The sequence below is a fragment of the Pongo abelii genome, chromosome 17 (genome assembly GCF_028885655.2).
Source record: "Pongo abelii isolate AG06213 chromosome 17, NHGRI_mPonAbe1-v2.0_pri, whole genome shotgun sequence".
Taxonomy (NCBI): Eukaryota; Metazoa; Chordata; class Mammalia; order Primates; family Hominidae; genus Pongo; species Pongo abelii.
Window position 1 is genome coordinate 76,322,757 of NC_072002.2, and position 26,237 is coordinate 76,348,993.

The window sequence follows — 26,237 nt, forward strand, 5'->3', positions numbered from 1 at the left end:
TCTCAGGGAGGGGTGAGATGTGCTCTAAGAGAAAGAAGCTCACATTCGTTATGCCCAAAGCCCCTTTGAAGTGTTGGACTAAAAAGAGAAAGTTCCTGCCTCTTTAAATAATCAGAGTAGAATGATGAATTTTTTATTCCTGCGTATAAAACCAAATGCACCTCCTCCCAACTTCCTGCCCTAACCCAGGCATAGAAGTTTAAGTCATGACGGTTTCATCTTTTCCAGTTCTCACTTTTCTTCATATCCAGTTAGTCTGCAACTGTTAGAGACTCTGCCTCCTTGATGTTTCAGACATCTGGCCAATCCTTCCCTCCCCTGGATCCTTGGTTGAAGTTCTTACCAATTTTCCCTGGACTCTCAACTGATTTTCCCACCTTCTCTCCAGAAACACTACTAAACAGAGATTTATCAGCATTACTTTGTTCTTTTTCTTTTTTCTTTACATATATATGGCCTCAGATGCCATCGCCCATATATATTAGTATCATATTAAGTTTACTTTTTTTTACATATATATATTTTAAATAGAGACAGGGTCTTGCCCTGTTGCCCAGGCTGGTCTTGAACTCCTAATCACAAGCAACCCTCCCCCAACTCAGCCTTCCAAAGTGCTAAGATTACAAGTGTGAACCACCACGCCTGGCCCAACATTACTTTGGCATGCTCAAAAACCTTCAGTTGCTCACTATGAACTACGGAGTATATTCCAAATACTTCAATCCAATATCCCCAGCTCCTAGCTAGTGGTTTTTATCTGGATTTCCCGTCTCCCTCGTCCCCTCCTCAGTCTCCTAAAGTGACCTATTCTCTAAGCAAATTAAATTATTATTATTCTCCCAGACAGGCCCTTTGCATCCTGCATCTGCACGATGGTATCTGCGTTTTCTTTAACTTGGAACGCCATTTTTCAGGGTCTAGTTCATATGTTCCCTTAAGCCTTCATCCTCCTGATGGAAACCATTTCTCCCTTTTCTCATCTGGCCTAGCATTTTGTTTTTTAAGGGGTCCTGTAACCCTCATCACCAATAGATCTGTGCTAGTCAGTCACATACTAAGCGGCTCTTGTACAGTCACTCCGGAGGAAGAATTCCAGTTCATCCTCTTCCTAACTGTGTAGCATTTGCCAATACCCATGGTATAAATACACCATGGCCAATTTCAAGGCATTGAGAGGCCTTGAGGCATTCAGAGGCTCTGGTGAAAGGTGATAGGAGCTGACCCCAGCATCCCACTGTTTCTTTGTAAACTGAGGAAACAAAATATTTTTGTGGAATTCTTGTAAAGATTAAATGACAAAGTAAATGTAAATTACTTGACACAGCCTGGCGTAAACACTCCATGTCATTACCTCTGCTGTTATTGCTTCTGTTGCTGCTGCTGCTACACTGTTATTGTTAATAATGGTATTTATACCTATGCCTATTCCTATTATTATTTCTCTCACTAGTATTAATGGTAATACCTCCCTCCTAAACTGTAAACTCCTTGAAGGAGGAAACGGAAACCAATATTTATTGAGCATCTACTATTTTTCAGGCACAAGACTTTAACCATCTCTCAAATGTCTAAGAGTTTCATATATATTTTTTCTCACTTAATTCTGACAATCACCCTGTGAGATAGTCTATAATTACCTCCAGTTTGTAAATGGCAAACAGAGATGTAAAGAGTTGAAGTCACTTGTTCAAGATTGCATAAATAGTAAGAGGTAGGGCTGAAACTCACTGAAGTTTGTCTGGCTTTGCAATCCATTCTTTGATTAAACATATTGATCCTCAAGATTTACGTCTTACGTTTAGGTAGCAAACTTACCTTTGCCAAAAAAATCTTCTTCCTGTGAATTATTTTTATGGGTCCAGGGAAAATTTCAGGGTTTTCCTAACTTCCTAAAATGCTGTACAGAGGCAAAGTCATAAGAGAAAACACTGAGTAGCAATTACTTGCAACTTCTTATCAAAGAATGTTAGCCACATAATTTCATTTTAAATACATGCTTTTTATAAAGAACGAGCACAGATTTAATGCAATTATAAATGTCACATAAAACGAGAAATTAGTAGGCATGTGGAACAAGTCTCAGAAATCAAAATTGATCATTCTTGTCTAACTGTAGTCAGAGAAATTGCCCATAGACTGGGCTGTAGTTTCATTAGCTTGATTAAAAGTGAAAACTGGAGGAAGGGTAAAGTAGGTCAAAAACTTCCTGACTCCTTGAGGATTAAAACATTCACTAGATACTAAGTATGGGTGAAAGGATCAGTAAGAATCTATTTGCCAGCCTTGGTGGATAGGGCAAGAAAGACAGGGCACCCTGGACTGCAAAAATTGATTATAACAAGAATGAAAAGCACAGAAGAATTGGGCATGAACTCTAGAGCAAGGATTTCTAAAGTGAAAATGCCTTTATTTATGACCCAAGCTAGGGAATTCATAGCTAGAGGGTCAGCATGTATACAGGTAACATACGGTAAGTTTTATTATGGGACTGATCAAGTCTTTCAAAGCCAAGGCTTTAATTATATAATTCAAGTTTTCTACCAATTTTTTTTGCTCTACTCCACACACACACACACACACACACACACACACACCCCTACCATTATACAAAACTAGATATTTCAACTTCAATTAAGCTACTGTATACCTTCCCCTCACCCACATCCACCCCATAGTTCCATTTATGAGCTCCCAGTTTCATTTAGAAAATAGCACTCTCGCATAAACTGGTTGACTGGTGGAAAGGAGAGGGAAAATAAGTAGGAGTGGTAGGAAAGAGAAGATTTCAGAGAACTGACAATGGCCTGAGTGAACATGATAACAGCTGAACCTTTAGGCTCAGGAGTGCCACCATTTTGGAGGAACTTGATGGAGAAGGAATTCATAGAAAGATAAATAATGAGAATTAGAATAAGCAAGAGTGGTGACCATCTTTTCTAAGAATTCTCCGTGGAAATTAAGTATTCTTTTTCTTCTTCTGTTCAATTTCTTAAAAAGGTAATACTGTAATTCCTCGATTCTGCATACAACATCAATGTATTAACAGCTTCTCTGAGGAGTGAGGGAATCCTACTGTGAGAACATTAAATGCATAAACATTGATTTTTAAGATATATCTCATTTCAGAAATGTTAAGTTGGGAGGAGGGGTGTGGTGAAGCAGGTGAGGGTTAGGTAGGGGAGTGGAAGTGAGAGTACAACTCAAAATTCAGCAAATCTAGTACCTGGACTACCTCTTCTGGCCCTGTTGGGAGTTGGTGGCTTTGGGTGGGCTGGTGAGTTGATGACCACAAAAGAGCCATGGAGCTTCCACTCACCTAATGACTGTTCCAGAAGAAACTGTGATGGATAGAACCTCTGTAGTAAATGAAAATTAAGCTATCACTTTTACTTATAGAAAGAGCCTGAAAAATGCACTTAGAAGAGAGACTTTATGGAGATCTTAGGTATTACAACAAAACATGACAGTGTATCATAAGGTGCGTCAACATTAAATCAGAATACAGCTCAATGTCATAGTGCTATTCCACCTCCCAATCAAGGTTCTCTCTTGAGAAATAGAAAAAAAAAAAAACATTTTGGCCAGGCGCTGTGGCTCACGCCTGTAATCCCAGCACTTTGGGAGGCCGAGGTGGGTGGATCACGAGGTCAGAAGATAGAGACCATCCTGGCTAACACGATGAAACCCCGTCTCTACTAAAAATACAAAAAATTAGCCGGGTGCGGTGGCGGGCGCCTGTAGTCCCAGCTACACGGGCGGCTAAGGCAGGAGAATGGCGTGAACCCGGGAGGCGGAGCTTGCAGTGAGCCGAGACTGGGCCACTGCACTCCAGCCTGGGTGACAGAGTGAGACTCTGTCTCAAAAAATAAATAAATAAATAAACAAACAAACAAACAAACCCATTTTACTTAGGAGTTAAAATCCTTCTGTATAAAGTACAGAAGAGAAGAAATAAAAACTTAGTAAATGAAAACAACTTCCGGTCAGAGAACTGTGTCCCCTTTCAGCATATAAAACCATACTATCCACCCTGTCCAAGACAGATCCCTAGTGTTGGACTTTGGTCAGTAGCACAAACATACACAAACAAATCCAGAAATGTTGAAAGTTTATTTAGAGAAGCACTCAAACTATTTTCTTTATGGGATTCTACAATGGGAATATTGTTGTTTGTGAACCATACATATTGAAATACACAAACAACTTTTTACTCCAATTTATACCCATGACCACCTGTGTCATTCTCTGGGGTTTTGTACTCTATACAAAAGGATTTTAACTCCTAAGTAAAATGGGTTTGTTGCTATTTCTCAAGAGAGAACCTTGATTGGGAGGTGGAATAGCATTGTGACATTAAGTTGCGTTCTGATTTAATGTTGATGCACCTTATGGTACACTGTCATGTTTCATTGTACTATCTAAGATCTCCATAAAGTCTCTCTTTTAAGTGCATTTTTGAGGCTCTTTCTGTAAGCAAAAGTGATAGCTTAAGAAGTTTAGCTCTTAAAACCATGACACCACTGTCTGCATTTACCTCTGTTAAAGGCATTAGGCCACATCAGAACCTTAAAACACCCCGTCTTCTTATAAGGAGTCACAGAGTCGACTGACTGCTTCTATAGAGATGTCATTTGAGCTTTGCTAAGTAGTACTTCCATTAACCAGGAAAAGCTCAGGAAAACTGGAATAATGAGGAAAGAAATCAGAGCAAGACCATAAAAGCCCAGTTCATTTCAAGGAGAAAGCAGTAACCATCCCTCCCCACTACACTTTAAATATCACAATGAATTTAAGTAACGAAATAAACAATTCACTGAAAGCACACTTTATGTACAACTTTAATTTCTTCCTACTGTGTTCATTACCAAGCTGTTTTCTTTCTTTAGGGAGGATGAGAGGGAAACTTTTAAAAGACTCATTTAGCACAGAAGTCAATTTCCACTAATGTATTCTTCATGTGGCATATGTAGTCTTCCAAAGCAGATCTATATATACAAATACACATGTATCAGTATCTTCTTTTATAAGAACGACAGCAATTAGCCCACCCCAAACACATTATTGCTATTCATATCCTCTAGGGAAAAAACATGAATATGAGAACCACCTCATTTATAATAAATGCAAACTGATTAGTATTTCTGATAGAACAGTTTTGTAAAAAACACCTCTAATTGTGAAAAAAATAATGCGACTATTGTATAACCCAGCTTTTACCTTCTAGAAAGTTAGGCAGGGAGTCTTTTTCATGCATTCATCCCTGAGGAAGTAGAAATAAAGTGCTTTGCACCAACTGTTGCTATCAAGTTATGTAAGACAGAAAGAGTTGGTATGACACTGCGGTCTTTGTGATTTGGGGTGTGTAAAGGTACCATCAGCTTTCACAGAATCACCAAGGGCTCCCCAGGTCAAGATCCCAAAGCCACCTTTGTATGTGTTCAGTGGAGGGGAGGAAAATAAGAATTTGCATTAGTGTGTAGGAGGCCAAAGTAGAAAAGAAAGGGAGATGAAAACAGAGGCAACCTGACCGCCTACAAAATATTCATCACAGATTTCAAAGAAGGCTTTTCTCCTTGAGCTCTTCAGATCACGCCTCAGGTAGGGGGATGGGGGTTTTAATTGGGAGGAACACATGCCTAGTTTGTTAGAAATGGGGAATATAAAAGACACTACTTAAAATTCCTCAAATCTCATTCTGTACATAAAATGTAGCCAGTGGAAGCAGGAGAGGAGACATCTGCACGTACCACACATGCATGCACACGCACTCTTAGATTCAAAGCAAGTTGCTACAACTAGCCAGAGAAAATAACAGACATGTGTGCTTAGGCAAAATATAGGTAAGAAACAAAGACATTAAAGGGAATACACTAAATAGAATACATATATGTGTGTGTGTATATATATGTATGTATGTATATATGTATAGTGAGTTCTCACTTTAATCAACGCAATCCGCAAAATAATTTTCTCTACTGTTGAAGAGTTTTCTAATAGCTAGCCCTTCATTAAATCTCCTCAGATGGAATGCCAGTGTTTGGTTATTACAGAATTAGACTGAGCCAGAATCTGATACCAGACAGTACTTATCACAGATGTAGAGATCTGAAAAATAACAGATACATATTACAAGCCCTTTCAGAATTCTGGCCCCAAAGATGCCCATAAAATATATATTTCTGGCTTAGCTCCATGATTTTTACATATGACCCAGGTACTTTATCTGACTGTTCAAATGTCGGTTGGCACCTTAGTCATTTACAGGGCACTTTTTTGCCTGCATTATCCCATCAGACTCTTGTGATGGTCCAGTGAGGTAGGTGAGAGAATTACTGTCCCTGCTTAATAGATGAGGAAACAAATTCATACAACTAAATAAGTCAGAGGTAATGAAGAGAACCAGTAACCAAACTGTCTCTTAGTCTAATGCACCTTGAGGAATTATAGATACATTGTGTCTTACAATATACAGAATATTGCTTTTATGGTTTACTAATCACAGTATTCTGGCAGTGGCTTTTTTATTTTAATTTTTTTTTTGGCAATGCCCTTTAGTCTGCCTTCTAGGTCCCTAAAACAACACAGCTACTTCTCACTAATCTTTCTCATCAAGTTGTTTCCTGGGTTAAATTCCTTCTTCCCGAACATCTCCCTGTAGACAGGGATCAGAGAAACATGAACTGGGCTTCTCTGTTCCCTAAGGGAAGATGTCCAACAGTCCAAAGAGAGAGAGAACAGCTAATATTTGGTAACCCACCTGCTAGCAGCACCATTGTTCTTTATTAGCAAACGCATTGCCCTCAATGAGATGCACCTGGCTTGCTTTTTCTTAACAATTAATCTGCCTTCAGAGCTTCAGCTCATAAGAGGCACAGCCTCCCATTCTGTTACAAAAATGCTATAGTCTCCTCAGCTACTTTCTCTTTATCATTTCTCATTAAAGTGATTTCTTATACAGAAATGAAATGGCATATTGTATTAAATAAGTATAAAATATTTTAAAATTTCTTTTGTATATTTCAATCATGAGTATTTGAGAGGAAGCTGAAACCAGTTCTGATGATGACAGGTTGAAGGTAGTAATTGAATTAGCATCAATGCATTCACTTCAAACCACTTGTAGAAATGAAGTGTTATTTAGTTGCACAGAGCTGCAATCTCTAAATACACACATTTGTTCTCAGAGGACAGCAGTTCTTCAAATTAACAGTGAAAATATTAAGCCAATGGAAGACATTTTGGTTGTTTTCACAGGTTGACTTGAGTGTTATGCCATCTCATTAAACCAAGCCAAGTAAGGGAAGAAAAGATTGATGAGGCCATAGCCCAGGAGTGAGGTCACCAGCTAAATGTGACTGCATAGCAACAAAAGAAGTTTGACTGATAAAGATGTGTCCCCAGGGTAGAAGTCCCTTTGCCTAAATGAGTCCTTCAGGTCAAGAAAGGAAATTTGTTGACTAGATTCTCTTAGCTTGCTCCCATAGGCATGTGACTAATAGCACTTCAAAGTCTGTTGTGAAGGATATAATGATTAACTGACCATTTAAATCCTAGAAAGGTCACATTAACAGCCCCTATCAGTGCTTCGGAGCCAAAACAGTAGAGTGTGAAACTTGAAATCCACTATGAGCTCAGAAAATGATTAAAGTCAGAAGTGATCCATGGCTGCTTATAAATGAAGTCCAAGATTTCTAGCATTATCAATAGCAGCAGTAGGCACAAGATCATTGTGGGTGACTAAAAAAAAAAAAGGTAGTTGATTTTCCTATTTTTTTAATAAGCAAAGAAAAGCAGTTGGGCTAATGGAAATATTAGCTATTAGCTGTAAATTTTGTAAATGAATGCTGCTTTTAAGAGTTTAAGAGGCTGTCTGATCATAAATACTTCAAAGAACACACTATTAATTCAAACCAATCAATAATACAGTATAACCCTCCAGCTAAGTTACCAGTAAGAAATTTATTCATCACTTTTATTCCCACCGAATCTATATCCAAAGGTTTGGGATTGATTATAGCAAGACGTGTTGTCTTATTAAAATAGAATTTATTACTCAAACATTTCTAAAGCAATAACCTGTTATGACTTTTTAACTCATTGAATAGAAAGTCGAATATTTACTGACATTTCTTGAAAACTTGCAACCTGCCTGCAGGAAAGAATTTGACATCATCACATTGTGTTTTCCTTAACTTGACAGGAAGTCAACTTCAAGCAGATTGACTTGAAACAGGATCTCATTTGGGAAGCATAAGTGTCCAATAAAAACTGTGTATTTTTTTAAATTTGGAAAATACTCAAGTTCCAGTTGCTTATCATTCTCCTTCACTTTCTGAAAACCTGGCAATCCCATGTGGACTTCTGGTAGAATGAGCAATGCAAAGAACTGGCTTGGACTTGGCATGTCCTTGTACTTCTGGGGACTGATGGACCTTACGACCACCGTTCTCTCGGATACCCCAACACCACAAGGTGAATTAGAAGCACTCCTGTCAGACAAGCCACAGTCACATCAACGGACCAAGAGGAGCTGGGTTTGGAACCAGTTTTTCGTTCTGGAAGAGTACACTGGGACCGATCCTTTGTATGTCGGCAAGGTAAGAAATGCCAAGCAGAAATGACCCGGGTATTGGATATTGAAATTGAATATGAATTGAGTATCAAAGTTGACCTAGCCTTTATCTGAGGCCTGAGAAAAACTAGAACAAGTGGTACGTTACTTGACACCTAGCTAAAATGTAACTTCTGCTTTGTCAGAGACCAGTCTGAAAGGAAAGATTTATTTCCTTGTCCATGTCTCTGTTATGAAGGGGAAAAACTGGGAACTGGGATTTGGAGGAAAAGGCTCAGACCCTGCAAGAGCTATTCAAGTCCTAAAAGAGGCAGCAGCAGCTGTCTGGGAATGACAGAATGGGGGAGAGGGAAACTTGGAAATACAAGAAGAGTACAGAGTTTTTTGCTTTGTGTTTTTGTGGGGTTTTTTTCAGAGCATTTCCAGAGGTATTGCCTGAGGTGCAAATTTAATGAAAAAAATAAAAATAAAACATTTTTCATTTCAGAAGATCTTAGCACGTGCTTTAGGATAGTTGGAGACAATAAATATATTTATAAATGTTATATTTGAATTCCCTTGATTTAATCTATCATTATTTCATCTTTAATCCTGGATTTTTCCTGTGTTTACTTTATTGGGGTGTTAATTACAGACGATTTTGTGAAAGCAACCAAGTGAGAGAGAATGGGAGACAAGGAACTAATTAGAAAATAAATAATTCATTCAAATGGTAACTGAAACGCTTGTTTAGCACAGAGGCTGGGAGCATGGGTTTCAGATTCAAACACAGGTGGGTTCAAAGCCCAGCCCTGCCAATTATTTCTAGAGGAACTTTGGACAGGTCACCAAGCCCTGCTCATCTCGGCTTCCTCAAATTCAAATGAGGAGGTTGAGAGAACTGCTCCTTCTCAAGTGTTGTCTACCCAAGTTCTTTCCCCAGTGTCCACTCACTTCTTAACCCAGGTATCTGGCTTCGGTCCCTACCACTGACCCAAAGTTGTGTTTTCATTGCTTCTCAAGACCTCCCTACTGCCCAATCACACCTACCAGTCACAACCTCAGACACTGCTGACCTGTCTCTCCTTGACTCGTTGTCCTATCTGTGCCACGACCTTCACAATCCCATTTTTCCTTCTTTTTTCTCAGCCGCGTTTGTGGGTCCTCTCTTTTCACCTGACCCCATTTGTTGGTGGGCTTGTCACCTTTGCCCTAGCCTCTTCTCCACACACTCATTCCCTGGGTGGACTCGCCACCTCTGCAGTTTTGAATGCCATGTCTATGCCAATGAATGCAAAACCTCTATCTCTGGCTTAGGCCACTTTGGGTTATAAATTCTACTGCATATGTGACACCTCCACATCTTTTACTCACAGGCCTTTCCAATGTAGTGTGTCCAGTAAGAAACTCTCGTTTTTTTCTCCTAAACGTAGTCTGTCCCAACACCCATCCATCACCCATTTCCTAAAACCAGAGAACTGGGGATCATTCCTCCGTTTCCCCTGCCCACACATTCTCTCCCCCTCTGCAAATTCTGCTAGTCCTATGCCAGAATCAACCCCAAATCCTGCATTTCTCTTATCCCTGCTTCCACCATCATCTGTCACCTGGGCAAGTACCTAGCCTCCCAACCAGTCTCCTCATGTCCACCTGCATCTCCCTCCAATCTGTTCTCCACCATGGTCTTTTTAAAATTTAAGTCAGATCATGTCACTCCTCTACTTACGTCTCTTTAATGTTTTCCTACTGTGCAATGAATCCTCCAGACACCTCCCCACAGCTTACAAGACCATCCCTTTCTGGATCAGCCTGCCTCCTGGCATCCATCCATGGCCCATGCTACTCTCTCCCTCATTCTCGCGTTGCAGCGGTGTGACCTTCGACAGTTCCTGCAACCTGTCAAGCACTGCCTTTACTGCTCCCCCAAAATGAAATGCCCTTCCCCTAGCTTCTCTCATGCCTTCCTTGGCCACTCTCTAAGGCAAGCCCCTCTGTTAGACTCTCACAGCCCTAATCACAACCACCATATTTGTTTATTTACATGTTTATTGTCTGAAGCCTCTGACTAGAACTAGAAGCTCAATGAAAGCAAGAACATTGCTCCCATTTTATCCCCAAGACCTAACACAGCATTTATCTTATAGAAGGTGCTCAAGATGATATTTGATAAATGAATGTCTCACTGTGTAGTAAGGATTAAATAAGCTAATGCATGTAAAGCACTTTGCACAGTACTCAATCCAGAGTAAAACTTTAATTATCCTTAACCTGTAGTAGTAAATAGTACTATAGTAGCAATAGTATTAGTAGTGGTAATAGTAACAGCATTTAAGGAGTTCATTATGGGAACTCAGCAGCTCAATAATACCTAATGCAGCTGCAAATCCCTTGGCCTCAAAACTTGTGAGTTTTCATTGACTTCTCCTTTCCTTATCTCCTTTTACCTTCACGTGCAATCGGTCCCCATATCTGCCAATATTTCTGTGCCAGTTTCTCTCGGATGCATCTCCTCCTCTCTAGGCTCTGTCAGGATCATGATCCTTTGTTCTTCCTGATTAGATTAACTATGCCGGTGCTGCCTGTCTCCCTGTGGAGTGACTCTTCCCATCCCTCCTCCAGGATGCTAAGCTCATTCCTCTCCCTGAAGCACCCTTTCTATCATGTTGCTCCTCTGATTAAGAAAGCACTACAGGGCTTTTGAATGCTATCAGAGCTCCTAGCATACAGTTCAAGGACTTCTTCCTCCCTCACTCAGCCCTCTTGCACAATTTCTCAAATCAGGTCCTCATCCCAATCAAGCTGGACCTCCTTAACTGGTTCTGCCACACATACCACATTTGTCTCTGACCCCACACGTGTGCCCACGCTGCTGCCCTGCCCAGGACAGGCCCTGACTTCCGCTCATCAGGCTGCATTCAAATTCCTCAAAGTTTTAGCTTAAAATCAGACAATTCTATCATGAACGTATCTTGTATCTACTCAGAATTCCAAAGACTTCTAGCTTCTCCATATCTATATAACATTTTTTCCAAATAGACATACATGGCCACTAAGTTCAAGAAAAGAGTATGTTTGTATTCAGCAATTTTCAGTAATTACTTCTGTGCACATACAATTTAGGGCTCTCTTCCCTCCTCCCAAGGGTAGAAATTGAGACACCACTCCCCAACTTTGTCTACACCTCCCTGATGCTGAGTACTTGGCACAGAACTGGCCACACACAGAGTGCAGAAGAAAAGGGTAGCTAACGTTTTATTGGACTACCACAGTACTATGTGTTGGTCACAATCACATCAAAGCAGATCATTTAATCATCATAACAATGCTGTGAGGTGCATATAACACAGGGAACTAGGCTCAGAGAGGTTATTTATGTTCATTGCCCAAAGTTACACCGAAGGTAGCAGGGAAGCCTGGACTGAAATACACATCGCTCCTACCCCAAAGCCCCAGCTTTCATTTACATTGCCTTGTCTGTGGTCAGTGGCTTTAGACTAAGCCCGGAGGACACACACAGGAGTCAGTGGTGTTTAGGTGGGATCAGGAATCTGAGCCAGACTGTTTCCTGAACCCTTTATCTCTGACGCTGGGTAGTTCTTAGCTGTGTGGCACCCTTGCATACTCACAATTAGTGCTCGCCCTTTCCAAATAACCCCAACCAAGATACAAGACACCCATGCATCTCAACAGTCATCTGATCCAATCCTCACACCAGCAACCAAGTGAAGATTTTTACCCTGCATTAGGTGTGTTACCTCTACATGAAGATAATTACATATTCACTTTTCCCCTTTACTTTCTTTTGAAAGGGAATTCATCCACTTTCATTCTCTTTACCCAGGGGCATTCTGCTTGTCACCTTGAGCTCCAGAAGATGTCTGTTTAGAGAGCTCACCAGAGTATTTGCTTATTTCAGAAAGGAGTATGGCAACAATTATCAGCTGTAATTGGTATGGCCTTACAAAATCCACACTGGGCTTTCCAGGGACAAGGCGGTGTCAAGTTAAAGCTAGATTATATTGACATATGCAAAGAGAGGGATGCTGAGAGCTTGTGCTTGTGCACGAATCTGTGGGTCCAAATCATGCTGAGGTTAACAACTACATGGAAGCTGCCTAACCACAAACTGTAAGCACTCACTGCATTCTCGAAATTATTCAAGGCACTCTGAAAGATGACAAAAGGAGTGAACATCATTCTTGTTTTTGAAATCCTAAATCAGCTAAGATTCTTCAGAACCTGCTTGTACTTCCCATCACTCACTACTCCTTTGGCTGAAGATCTTAAAAACTAAAGAATGATTAGGACAAGTGAGACATTCACTTGTCTTATTCTGCCTAAAATATTTTTTTAGGAAGAAAAAAATATTTTCCCAAGATATACGTAACTGTGCTGCTGACTCTGCTCGGGAGCTTCTTACCTTCCTCCAAATAGCTGGTGCGCAGTCAGTGTTAGTTGAATTAAATATGGGTAAATATAAAACACATTTTTATTACACTGCCAATTTGCTGAGTGACTTGGAGAAAAGCTGTTAATGTCTGTTCTTTGCCATTTTTGAAACCAAATGTGTATTCTACGGCTGGTAAAGCGGAATATTAAATGTGCATTGCTGCACAGGTTATTAAGCTGGTGTCTCAGCCCCATGCTCACCTTTCCATATTCTGCTTTGGGTGCTGGGGCTGAAACTCTCCAAGCCATAATTTCTCCTCTTCCAACCAGCTCCTCTCCCAGGTAGGTTCTGCCTGCTGGTAGAAGGTACTAGAGGGAGACCAGGAGGTAGGAGGAGGGAGGAGTGACTTGCTCCTCATCACACCTACTTCTAAGAGGTCTGAGTCCCAGGGAACAGGGGCACCTCCTCGAAGCTCCTGAGGCAACAGCCCAAGGAGCAGCACTCCCTCCTCAGGGGTCTCAGGCCCAACCTCAAGGGGCTCCCCTCCAAACCTGCAGATGCCAGAATCCCCACCTCCGTCCTGTGTTGCCCCAGCCAGAGAGGCACTGGCTGTTTTTCCTGGAGTTGCGCTCTGTCGCGCGCTCTCTCCCTCTCTGATGCCTCGGGCTTCCTTCTGGCCTTTCAGCCCTCCACTCCAAATTCTCCCTGCTGAAACCAGGTGTGAGTTTTGTTTCCTGACTAGACCTCGAATTGATAGGCTTATGGGCCTCAGAAACCACCTCTATGTAAGTAGATCCTAACATGCTTCAAAGCTGAGACGCTTCCTGCTTCCCTGGGGGTGTTCTCTACCCCCTCCCCACTCCTTTTCCCTTCCCCCGCCTTCTTCCCCCTCCCCTCCTCCCTTCCTCCCCCTCCCCTCCTCCCTTCCTCTCCCCCTCTCTCCTCCCTTCCTCTCCCCCCTCTCCTCCCTTCCTCTCCCCCTCTCTCCTCCCTTCCTCTCCCCCCTCTCCTCCCTTCCTCTCCCCCCTCTCCTCCCTTCTTCTCCCCCTCTCTCCTCCCTTCCTCTCCCCCCTCTCCTCCCTTCCTCTCCCCCTCTCTCCTCCCTTCCTCTCCCCCTCTCTCCTCCCTTCCTCTCCCCCTCTCTCCTCCCTTCCTCTCCCCCTCTCTCCTCCCTTCCTCTCCCCCCTCTCCTCCCTTCCTCTCCCCCTCTCTCCTCCCTTCCTCTCCCCCTCTCTCCTCCCTTCCTCTCCCCCTCTCTCCTCCCTTCCTCTCCCCCTCTCTCCTCCCTTCCTCTCCCCCTCTCTCCTCCCTTCCTCTCCCCCTCTCTCCTCCCTTCCTCTCCCCCTCTCTCCTCCCTTCCTCTCCCCCTCTCTCCTCCCTTCCTCTCACCCCTCTATCCCTCTCCCTCCCTTTCCCCCCTCTCCTTCTCCCCCCCCTTCTCCCTTCCTCTCCCGCCCTTTCCCTTCCCTCTTTTCTCTCCCGTCCTCCCTTCCTCTCCCCCTGCTCATGTGCACACTTGCACATGCAGACCGGTGCTCCGAACCTCCTGGAAAGCTGCTCTTAGCTCTGTTAACCAGGACTAGCACCATTCATACGGAACTTTCGCCCTCCCCCAGACCCTTCTTCCAATACAGTTTAATTGCGCACTTACAAGACGTCAGGCCCACATCAAGATGAAGGTCACACAGAAGGCGAAGGCCTCACACCCAAGCCTCAGCCCAGACTCCAGGGCACCAGCCAGCTCCCAGGAGTCAGGGGCACCCTGCAGTGAGCTCTGCCGCTGTCGTTTCTTAAAGCACTTAAAGCACGCTCACCTGCAGCCTGCCGGGATCGCAGGTGTGCTGAATATTTCAAGGATCACGGAACAAACAGTTTTATTTGATAAACAGAGCACCTCGGAACAGGCCTGGGGTGGCCTTTCTGTCAGCTTCTGTTTTTCCTTCCCTACATAATCAGCAGTGCCCTAAATTAAACCAATTTCATTAAAAGTCCTATGCCAGATGCCATAAAATTACATACATACACTGTTATATATGTAAACATACACCCATATGCATACGTATACATGTTTTTAATTTAAAACACCTTCTGAAATCCTTGTTCTCCTCACACTTCTGTTCCTCTGCCTGAGAACACAGGTCCAAATGGAATAGATTTTCATTTGTTTGTACCCAGGTCCAAATGAAATGGCTTTCTATTCTACACAACAAGAGTTGGGCACCTCTACTTTTTTAACTGCATAAATAGAAGATTTGGATTGTAAAAAAAAAAGAAAGAAAGAAAGAAAAAAGAAAATACTGTATATGAAATGAGGAAATGTGAGAACTTCATATTCTAAATAAAATAAGTAGAAAAAAGTCCACAACTATCTTTTCAGTCAATTTTATTCCCTTATTTCCCTTTTCTAGATAAGACGCAGCTGAGTTCCTCTAGGCAGCAAAACCATTGCCTGCATGATTTGGCCGTGAGTCAATCTGAGCCAGCCACAACCTCCAAACCCATCCCTGTTGGAGGCTGTTGTGGATGCATTTGCAGGTGTTTTATTGGTGTTCATGCCGTTTAATCCTCAGAGTAACACTGTCTCAGCCATGCTTCAGGCGGCCTTCTGCAGCTTTTACCATGAGACTGTGCATAACAAAAAAGCCAACAGGTTGTTTTTGCCTCTCTGCCACCCTCCTGGAGGTCTGTAGGGAGCAGAGAAGAGCTGAGTGTGCTAATACCCTTTTCTCTATGCACGTGTGTCATGGTTGGCCCCATTTATGGCCTTCCTACGATGGGAAATGCACTGTGCTGGGTGCCTCACGTGCATTAATCTCTAATGATCCCAGTGACCCTTCAGAATAAGTATTAGTGCTATCCTCACACTTATAAGGAAATTAATGGTTATAAACATAAAATAACTCATCAAGGGCCCTGAATTTATAACTGGCCTAGACAGTGTTCAGGCCAGATATATTGGCCTCCCTGCCCCAAGCCTAATGCTGGCTGTTTTATCAACTAATCTCATGAACTTCACCCTGGACTATGCAAAGTGCTAACAACCCAGGCAACAACGGGAGTGGCTGACTAAATTTAACTAATTGTTTCGTTACCACCTTTAGAAAGAGACCATTACCTATAGGGTTGCTCAAAATTACAGGGTTCTTGCCACCCCATACACACTATCTGCAATTAATTAGATATTACAGATGCAGAAATATGTTTATAGGCCTGAAATTTTAAAAATATAGTACTCCTGGACTCCTTTTGAGAGTTATTAAAAGTATTCTGGCTGGGTGTGGTGGCTCACACCTATAATCCCAGCACTTTGGGAGGCCGAGGCAGGTAGATCACCTGAGGTCAGGAGTTCAAGACCAACCTGACCAATGTGGTGAAACCCCTTCTCTACTAAAAATATAAAAACTAGCCAGGCATGGTGGTGCATGCCTGTAATCCCAGCTACTTGGGAGCCTGAGGCAGGAGAATCGCTTCAACCTGGGAGGTGGAGGTTGCAGTGAGCTAAAATCATGCCACTGCACTCCAGCCTGGGTGACACAGTGAAACTCTGTCTCAAAAAAAAAAAAAAAAAAAAAAAAGGATTCTGAGTGCGAATATAGCTGCATGGCCAGATAAAAGCATATCCCTAACTCAACCATCCACATATAGATTTAAGTGACTCAGTTATGAACCCAAGAACCAGTCCCATCTAAAGGAGACACACACTGATGTAAAGAATCATAACCAGCAGTTAAATTCCATTTGACACCTGAAACACAAGCCCAGTTCTACTGAATGAAACTACAGAACTAGGATCACAGAATAGGAGGAAGAATCCACGGAGGTCATTCACTTTTCTCACTGCAGTGCCCTTAACCTTTCTATAAACTACTTCCATCAGCTTATCAGCCAACTTGAATTGTCATAAAACTGTTTGATACTCCAAAACTTACGGCAATTTCTTCATTTTAACATGTTTAGGCTTATCCATTTTATTTTTATTTTTCTTAAATGGAAAGGCAGGATTCCCCCTTATTAAATTTGTTCTTATCCTAACATTGGGGATCTTCCTTTCCAGAGTTCCTGTTTTCCATACTTATCAGGGAGAAGAATTTTGTTTAAATAATGGTAATTTCAGGATAAAGAATGGGACATGGAAAATTTTACTTAATCAACCTACACCCACTCCTTGATACAATTGTGTCCAATGCATACTAGTTCTTTATAGACAAACTTATTAAACATTTGAAAAATCTCTTTATGTAAAGGGAGGTTATAAGTTTGTAACAAACCGAAAATCAATGTGTTTTCTGACACCTGTTGACATTCATGATGAGAATTAGGTGCTTTCCTCTCCCAGCTTCATTCAGATATGGACAGGGGAGACGGATCCATCAAATACATCCTCTCGGGAGAAGGTGCTGGCATCGTGTTTACCATCGACGACACCACTGGAGACATCCACGCCATTCAGAGGCTCGATCGAGAGGAAAGAGCCCAGTATACTTTAAGGGCTCAAGCCCTAGACAGGCGGACGGGCAGGCCCATGGAACCAGAGTCAGAGTTCATCATCAAAATTCAAGACATCAATGACAATGAGCCCAAGTTCCTGGACGGACCTTATGTCGCCACTGTGCCAGAAATGTCCCCTGTGGGTAAGGTGGTGACTCGCTGATTTTCACAAATAGCACCTCCTATACACACACACACACACACACACACACGTAGATACACATATATTCAGAACAGGAGAGCATGAGAGAAGCAGCTCACAAATTATAAAGCAACCAAAAATGACGACCAAGCCCTTCAGCTGGCAGGAAGCTACTTAGACATTGGAATCAGCCAGAGCAAGTAATAATAATAAGCCTATTATTGTTTTTTAGTTCTGATTCTTTAAAAACAAAATATTAGCTACACAGATAAATCAATAAGTGGTTGAATAATATTTGTTTCATAAGGGAGAAATGTTTTGTTATTATCAAAAGAGCAATAGGGCTGGGCACGGTGGCTCACGCCTGTAATCCCAGAACTTTGGGAGGCTGAGGCAGGTGGATCACAAGGTCAGGAGATCCTGGCCAAAATGGTGAAACCCCGTCTCTACTAAATACCCTGTCTCTACTAAAATACCAGAAAAATTAGCCGGGTGTGGTGGTACACACCTGTAGTCCCAGCTACTCAGGAGGCTGAGGCAGGGGAATCACTTGAAACAGGGAGGTGGAGATTTCAGTGAGCTGAGATCACGCCACTGCACTCCAGCCTGGCGACAGAGTGAGACTCCATCTTAAAAAAAAAAGAAAAAAAAAAAAAAAAAGCAATGAAGAGCCCAAAGGCTGCGTTCTTACCGGTCATTCAGAATTTAAAGCACAAATAACCCTTATCCCTACTAAACAGGTACAAGGTAAGAGTTATAGAAGCTTGACCTAGAAAGGGGACTCTCCCAATGAAGCAAACACATTTGCAAATGCTTTAAGATGGACCGTTCAGGATTGCATCCAGCCTTTAGCTATTAGCCTTGAACAGGTTTCTACCTCTTCTCTTCCCCAGGTACCTCTGTCATCCAAGTGACAGCCACAGATGCAGATGACCCGACCTACGGCAACAGTGCCCGGGTGGTGTACAGCATTCTTCAAGGCCAGCCATATTTTTCTGTGGACTCTAAAACAGGTATCTGATACAAGGGTCGAGTTAGAGGTGTTTATTCCCTGATCGTTTATAACTGCTGCTATGACAGACCCAACTCTCCTTTTCAAGGACTCTCCAGGGAGTGTATTAACCAGAGAAGACTGCTATTAGCTTTAGGATTAAGAAAGCAAACTAGCACTGCCCTGATGGGTAAGAGCAGCACTATGCATAGACAGTGGGCAGGGTCTGATTGGAGAGGCAAAAAGCCCCTCTGCACACACACACAAAATAGCTCCCCAATAGCCTTCAAAAAATCCTATGGTTATATTTATTCCCAGGGACTAAGGTCTTTTATAACCCCATGAAGACCCAAGAGGATTGACACATTCACCTGGGTCATTAGAGAACTAGAAGCATTGATTGTGAAACTGGAAAGAGCCTCGGGGGAATCATCCAGTCCGTCACCATTTGCTTAACAGATAAAGCAATTGGGAAATTGAGAGCTACCAAAGTTCATCTAGTGTAGAGAGGTCTCTTGACATCTGGTCTGATGTTCTTTCTATTGAACCAACCACTGTGCACTCAGCAGAGAAGTCCAAAATGAATGGTTGCTGGGGCAGACAGGTTTTGATGAGGGAGGAAAGACCAGGTGGGATGTGGCCCCCAAAAGGCAGGTCCTGATTGGGAAGCTCTCACAGGGAGGACATCAGAGAGAACTGAATGGGCAAGGAGCAATGCGGCAGAAAAGACAAACAGAAGTTTGGTGTTTTGTTTGTTTATTTATTTCTGTCTTACCTGAGAGCTTTGACTATAGAATTTACGTTTGGATGTATGAAAGATTTCATTTAATATGTTTGAGCTTGGCAAAGTTATTGTGATGTCATTATTATCTTATACTTGTGCCAGGCTTCCCCTCTTATTAATACTTTCATAAACATTGCCATATTTGAGCTTCCCAATAATCTTGTAAACTAGCAAAAGATATAGGAAGTATTATTACTTCCATTTTATATGAGGGTAAACATGGGACCTAGGAGTAATTAACAAGGAACTTGAGTAAAGAAACTTTCAGCCACAGAATAAAGTTAATGGTGAACACTCAAAGTCACCTCTTTATTTGAAAAAGAAAAAATACATTTCTATTATTAGCAACCTGATTGAATTTTTTTCCCAGAAGTCCTGAGGGAAACCAGACATTCAGAAAATTGTATCATAAAAGTAGTAAGGGAGTGTAAATTAGGAGGAGGAAAGAAAAAACATTGCAGTTGGAGACTTCTATAAAACAGTAACTTTAACAATTCTACTAAGGGCAAGGGGGAGAATGAAGAGATGAAGGGTGCCCACAGGGAGGAAAAATACAGGGAGGAAGAGGGTAATGTGTCCTTTATATCCTAAGAAGAGTCTTACATTATTTTGACAGCTCCCGGGGGGCATCTGTAGTGTTAAGGTCAAAAATACATGAACAGATAGTTATTGCTGTGCCCATGGGGGGGGGCCTTTTAAAAAAGAAAATGCTGCATATATCACTTGAGAATGTTATACTATAATGCAATATATACATTATAGGGGTAAACTGGGGACGGATTATTATTCCCAATCCCTTCCATTTTCATGCAAAAGGTCTATCTAGCCAAGAGTCATGTTGTAAAGCTGTAGTAAATAAGCCTTTAATCTTTGCCTAGAGTGTAGAGAAGTCAACTTTTTTAAGTTGAAGGGTTAAAAGGGAGATAAAACATTACTGTACAGGCTTGGCAGGATCACAACACATTTCAACGGATTGTGGTGTAGGCCCCTCTCCTTAAATGCAACTGTATCTGCTGCTTGCTGTCTGGGGAAGTTCATCTCTTATGCATGGTAAAAATAAACAGCTCACCGAGCATCTTTCATGTCCTAGCTCATAGAATTAAGTAAAACACAGAGGTAAACAGAAGAATGTCACAAAACAGAATGAATATGTAACAACAGGAAAATCCAATTAGAATTCCAACCCTGCTTACAAGTAATGGGGAGGCAAGAAAAAGCAGGAATGAGTTACCTAAAGAAGAGCCATTCACACTACAAGGGCTCTAGGGGCTGAAGAAACTGAGGGAGAATTGTCTAAATTCACAGATTTGTAGACATATGAGGCTTTGTTTTCTGGACCCAAAGCCCCCGGTTTTCCTTGGTGAGACAGCGCTGTGTGCAATCACCTTGGACTGCAATTTCCCAGATCTGTAAGAGAGACATTGCTGCCACCTCCTGTTCACTTTCAGTAATGCTGCCAGAAGAAACCAGCCCTCTGAGCTCTTCCTGCTGGAATAAAAGTTTTCATTCACCACTGGTTTCAGTACAGCTCATTTTTGAAGCTGAGATTTTTTACCTCAAATTTAAAAGCACAGGTGACTTGCACCTCACTTCTAGGCATTAACAGTGCACCAGGGAGACACCTAGAAACCAATCTTTAAAAACTGGACCTGTGGTTTTATTTTTAAAAACAAAGTCATTTCTATCCTGCAGGTGTAATTAGGACAGCGCTCATGAACATGGACAGAGAAGCCAAAGAATACTACGAAGTGATTATCCAAGCCAAGGACATGGGAGGGCAGCTTGGAGGATTAGCTGGGACCACAACAGTCAACATCACCCTCTCAGATGTCAATGATAACCCACCCCGCTTTCCCCAGAGTGAGTACCTAACCCAAGAGAGCACAGACCTTGGGCCCAGAGGGACGCACCTGTTGCAGAGGTGCGGGAGAAAGCCCAGTTTGAGTTTCCTCGTTAAATTCAATTATCTTACCCAGAGATTCCTTTCTTACATTCATCATGCAATTCTCGTTTCAGGGTTCCAGCTTCCCATAGTACTAAACCAGGATTTCTCAAACATATTTTTCCATTTTCTCCTCCCTGTGGAATCTTTTTAGTCTTTCTTTCCTGATTGCCATGTCCACCCACCCTACATAAAATGCAATACTAAGGAATAAGGTTTGTTGGGTAGAACTGACCTTTAGTGGGCCACAAACTGGTAATGCTGAGATTTTTTTCATCACACCCCTGGAAACCTATTTTTGCCCCCAGGAGGCAATATTGATCCATTGAGAATGCATTCACTGATATCCAAAGCTGTAGACGGACACACCTGCCCATGTGACGATCTTCAGCAATCACTCCAGTAGGTACCAAGCACTTGCTTGGTGAGACCACTGGGCATGAAGGGCACAAGAGGCTTAGAATCCAGTCTCTGCCCTTGTGAAGCTTCAAATCCACTTGGGAGGACACATTCTACACACAGGAAAAATTAAACCATAGTAGCACTTGGTGCCACTTGAATAGTGCAAAATGATGCCTTCACATAAACTGAGATGAATGAAGCCTCCACAGAAGGATGAGATTTCAACAGGGGGTTAAAGAATATAACAGGCTTATATAGGCAGAAAAGAAAACATTCCAGAAGGGGAAGTCATTCACTTATTTATTCATTCAAAAAATATTTATTCCAGGCACTATTCTACGAATGGAACACAAAGCTGTGTACAGACAAAACAAGGTCTCTACTGTCCTGGAGCTCATTTGAGTAAAAACCTTAATGGAGGAAAAAAAAAACTCCTGCCTGGAAATAAGTTTCAATGTCACTTTATGTTCAAAGACTCCTAAAATTAAAACCTGCTCTTTCAAATGTGCTGTATCTCCAGTGGAAGCCACAGAAAAGTTTTTGAGCAAAAGGGAGACATAAAGAAAGGCTAATTTGGTAGCCATGTAGAGGAGGGGTTGGCAAGGGCAGAGACTAGGAGCAGGGGAGTCGGTTAGGAGGCATTTAGAGAGGTCCAGACTTGAACTGCTAAGGACTTAAGGAAGTAGCAGGAGGAGTGGAATGGGACAAATAAGAAAACATGGACTTCTGCCTCTTGATTTCCTGGCTAAAGGAACCACGGCAGAGGGTGGAGTCAAAGATGACAACAATGTTTTCACTCTGGATGACAGGGAGAAGGATTGTACTACTAATAAAAATAGAGGACGCATAATGGAACGAGTGGTAGTGAAGGAGGGAGACAAATTCAGATTTGAATATGAAGTGACAGCAGGACAATCAGGTTGAATGTCCTTAAGGAAAGTGGAAATATAGAGCTATGAACATGGAACAGAGCCCAGGAATGAAGACGTGAGTTTGAGAAGCAGATGCCTGAAGGAAGCAGCGGGAGATATGAGAGCAGGAAGTGCAGTTCCAGGTGAAACACTTAGCTAGGGAAATGGGGCTTAAAAAAAAAAAAACTAAACTAAAAGGAGGAAGAGTCTAGCCAGACTAGCCAGACTGTCAGATGAATAGTTGCATTTTGAATCAGCCAGACCAACTGAACCTTCCCTTGTATCTATGTAAACACAGGAGAGCTCAAATATTTACATGCAAATGGAATACACAAAGTCCCCATGAGCATTCATGATGGAAAAAGCAGGATACTAGATAAGCATTTCACAAAGGGTACAAGTAAGTAAGTTCCTAAGTTGCTTGGTCCGACAGTGCAGAATACGAGAGCATCACGGAACAGTTTGTGAAATGCCACATGGATGGACTTTGTGTTGCTTTGGTGATTCTGTGGGTTCCATCTTCATTACTTCATGAAGGGCTCATATTACTCACACTATAGACTATAAATTCTTGAACACCCTTGAACTATTTGGCTTTTTACATTTGACACTAGACAGGTGTCTCTGATGGAGGCAGAAGGGACAGTAGAACCAGCTTATTACATAGCTTAGATTATCACATAGCTCAAAGGTAGATGGATTCGGACATATTGCCAGGAGTCATGTTACCCCAAACATGGCAGCTTCACAAGAGCAGAACACAATACAAGGATTACTGGGGTTTTAGTCTTGCCTCCCAAACCAATGTGCTTTTTGGGTTTTTTTTTTTTTTTTTTTTTTTTTTTTTTGAGACAGGGTCTTGCTCTGTCACCCAGGCTGGACTGCAGTGGTGCAATCACAGCTCACTGTAGCCTCAACCCCCTGGCTCAAGCAATCCTCCCATCTCAGCTCCTGAATAGCTGGAACTACAGGTGCACACCACCATGCCCAGCTAATTTTTGTATTTTTTGTAGGGACGGGATTTTGTCATGTTGCCCAGGCTGGTCTTGAACTCCTGGGCTCAAATCATCTGCCTTCCTCAGGCTCCCAAGGTGCTGATATTACAGGCATGAGCCACCACACCCAGCCCCAAACCAACATCCTAATACCATTCTAAAGCACACATTTTAAGTTGTCACTTTTTCAAAATATAGTTTTAATGGAGACTCTAGGATAGAGTGGAAGCATGGATTATGTTTCATGGAAGACAAAACAAAAATATAAAAAAATTTAAATCTCTGTGTCTCTATGCATTCTACACACATTATCGCTGCTTCCTCCTTTTTGACCTTTTAAAACTTTGCATTTTCTCTTCATTAAACAGTTCCCCATCTGTTTGCTAAAACTAAGTTTAGATGACCTTGATATTCCATAAACCTATCTTGGCTATACTCTCATGCCTAATTAATCTAATGAGTCCTCATTGTAGGAATTCCATTTTGCTTCTTTTTCACAAATATTACTATAACTGATTATGGAAGGTTGACAAAATGATACACCTACTATTTTACATCAAACAAGCTAAGTCACCTTTAATAGAACCAAATATAATGAAACATCAAGATCTCAAGCTATTTATTTATAATATAATGTATCGTGTAGAAATTGTATGTAGATGTTTAAACATATAACATAGCTTTATTGGGATGAGGAAAATTGTAGGCAGATGCTTGTTTTTCCCAAAAGTTCTGCAACAGCGAAGCGTAATCCATCAACAACTTTGGAAGTAAATGAAAAGAGATCATGAAATCCAATTCCTTGCCAGCTTAGTATAAACTTTAAAGATTTCCTGGCTCATATTTGTAAAGAACAAGCATCATTTCTTCTGTGCAAGGCAGGGTGCTGTGAGCTGGCTGGGTGCTGTCAACTTCCCTGAATCTTTGTGAAACTTGAGCCCTCGCACCCGAGGCTATAGCTTACAAAGCATATTAGAATAAAAGGGAACACGTACATATTGAAAATGTGATTGTGTGATTTTTCTTTGTTATTTAGTCAGTCACATTATGATTGACAAAATAACAAAAAATGTCAAAAAGTTGAGCCCCAGAAAAGGTAAGTTGGTAAAAATACGAATTCATGGAGATGAAAGTGAACTAAATTTAATTGTGAGCTCGGGATATCATGTCCAAAAGGAGATGACCAACTCTGAGCTTTTACATATGTGAGAACCTTTTTAGTATTTTATTCTGGAATAAGAAAACAAGAAGCATGAAGGGTCTGTCCATGGAGAGGCAGCCCGGGGCAGTCTGGGGTGCAAGGACACACTGAGGGGCAGCACATGGAGCTGATGGAGCTTGCTCTCCACGGCTGCTCCCCCTTTATAGATCACTGATCTCCATGACCTCTGAGCAGGTGGTTGTAGAGACAGGCACTCAGCACACAGGCCAGACCATGAAAGAAAAGATGGACATTTGAAGCGTAAACAGAATAAATATGCACTTTGTGACCACCGTGTTTACTTTATCACTCTCAGAAGGAACTGCAATTTAAGGAAATACTTCAGTTCACTAAGAAGTACTAAAAGATTTGAATTCAAGGTACTTCCTACCACTCAAGCTACAGTCACTAGGACTAAGTCGTTTAGCTTTCACCCTGTTCTACTCAAGCTTTTTTGACTTCTCTTTATTGAACATCCAATACAGGCTATGGCCTGTATGACCGTTTCCTCAGCCTTTCTGGACTTTAGTTTTTATCTGTAAAAACTCAAGTTTTACTTTTTGAACCCAGAAAAAAGATATTTTGCACAGCACTCCTAATATGATAATGATGAGGCATTTTTTATAGTGACGGATTATCAAGAATGCGTGTCCTGGCTTTTCTTCGTAGAACATTACCAGATGAGTGTGTTGGAATCAGCTCCAATTAGCTCCACTGTCGGGAGAGTGTTTGCCAAGGACTTGGATGAAGGCATCAATGCAGAGATGAAATATACTATTGTGGATGGAGATGGTGCAGATGCCTTTGACATTAGCACAGATCCCAATTTCCAAGTTGGTATCATAACTGTGAAGAAGGTAATCCAACTCCTTTTTCTAAACCACTTTCATGGGTGCTTTGAATGTTTATGAAATGCTAGTAAGGACTGTTGTATTATTGATATGCATTGCTTCAAATCCTCTGATAAAAGCACTTTCCTATTATTTAAAAAAAAAACACACAGAAAACCTCTTAACCCTTATGTTTACATGAAAACACTGGCTGTGCCATCATTTTACTGAAAAGGTACCAGGTCATGATAAAAATATATTATAAATATATCTCTAAATACATTCCTTCTACCCAGCCACTTAAAAAACTGTTGTAGCTTAATTTTCTAATGATGTTAATGACTTGATCAACATTTGCACTTGAATAAGACATGCATTGTAGCATACCATACATAACAATAAAGTAAGCCATAATATTATTTATGAATCAATAAATAACATGCAAGGGTTTTTTAATTGCTTCTCAAAGATCTGTAAATTCTAATTAAACTTGAAAAAGCTTTATCAAACATAGCTGCTGAATGGCTGTTATCACTTGAAATTCCTTTGTTTTATAAGGTACCAAGATAAGCTATCAATTCTTTCTGTGACATAAAGCACATATGGATAT

The 26,237-nt window shown here is 41.5% G+C and overlaps 2 protein-coding genes across 7 annotated transcripts in view; one reads left to right on the forward strand and one right to left on the reverse strand.

Moving 5' to 3' along the window:
- RNF152 (ring finger protein 152) overlaps positions 1-26,237 on the reverse strand; it is a 945,877-nt gene that overhangs the window by 529,622 nt on the left and 390,018 nt on the right. The gene's annotated exons all lie outside the window — the stretch shown is intronic.
- CDH20 (cadherin 20) overlaps positions 1-26,237 on the forward strand; it is a 223,938-nt gene that overhangs the window by 153,404 nt on the left and 44,297 nt on the right. For both annotated transcript variants that reach the window (XM_024236041.3, XM_054538036.2), the window contains exons 2-6: positions 8,201-8,597; positions 17,278-17,572; positions 18,465-18,584; positions 21,039-21,206; positions 25,467-25,654. In XM_024236041.3, the coding sequence (XP_024091809.1) occupies positions 8,352-8,597; positions 17,278-17,572; positions 18,465-18,584; positions 21,039-21,206; positions 25,467-25,654 (1,017 nt within the window). In that variant the 5' untranslated portion in view covers positions 8,201-8,351. The remainder of the gene's footprint in view (positions 1-8,200; positions 8,598-17,277; positions 17,573-18,464; positions 18,585-21,038; positions 21,207-25,466; positions 25,655-26,237) is intronic.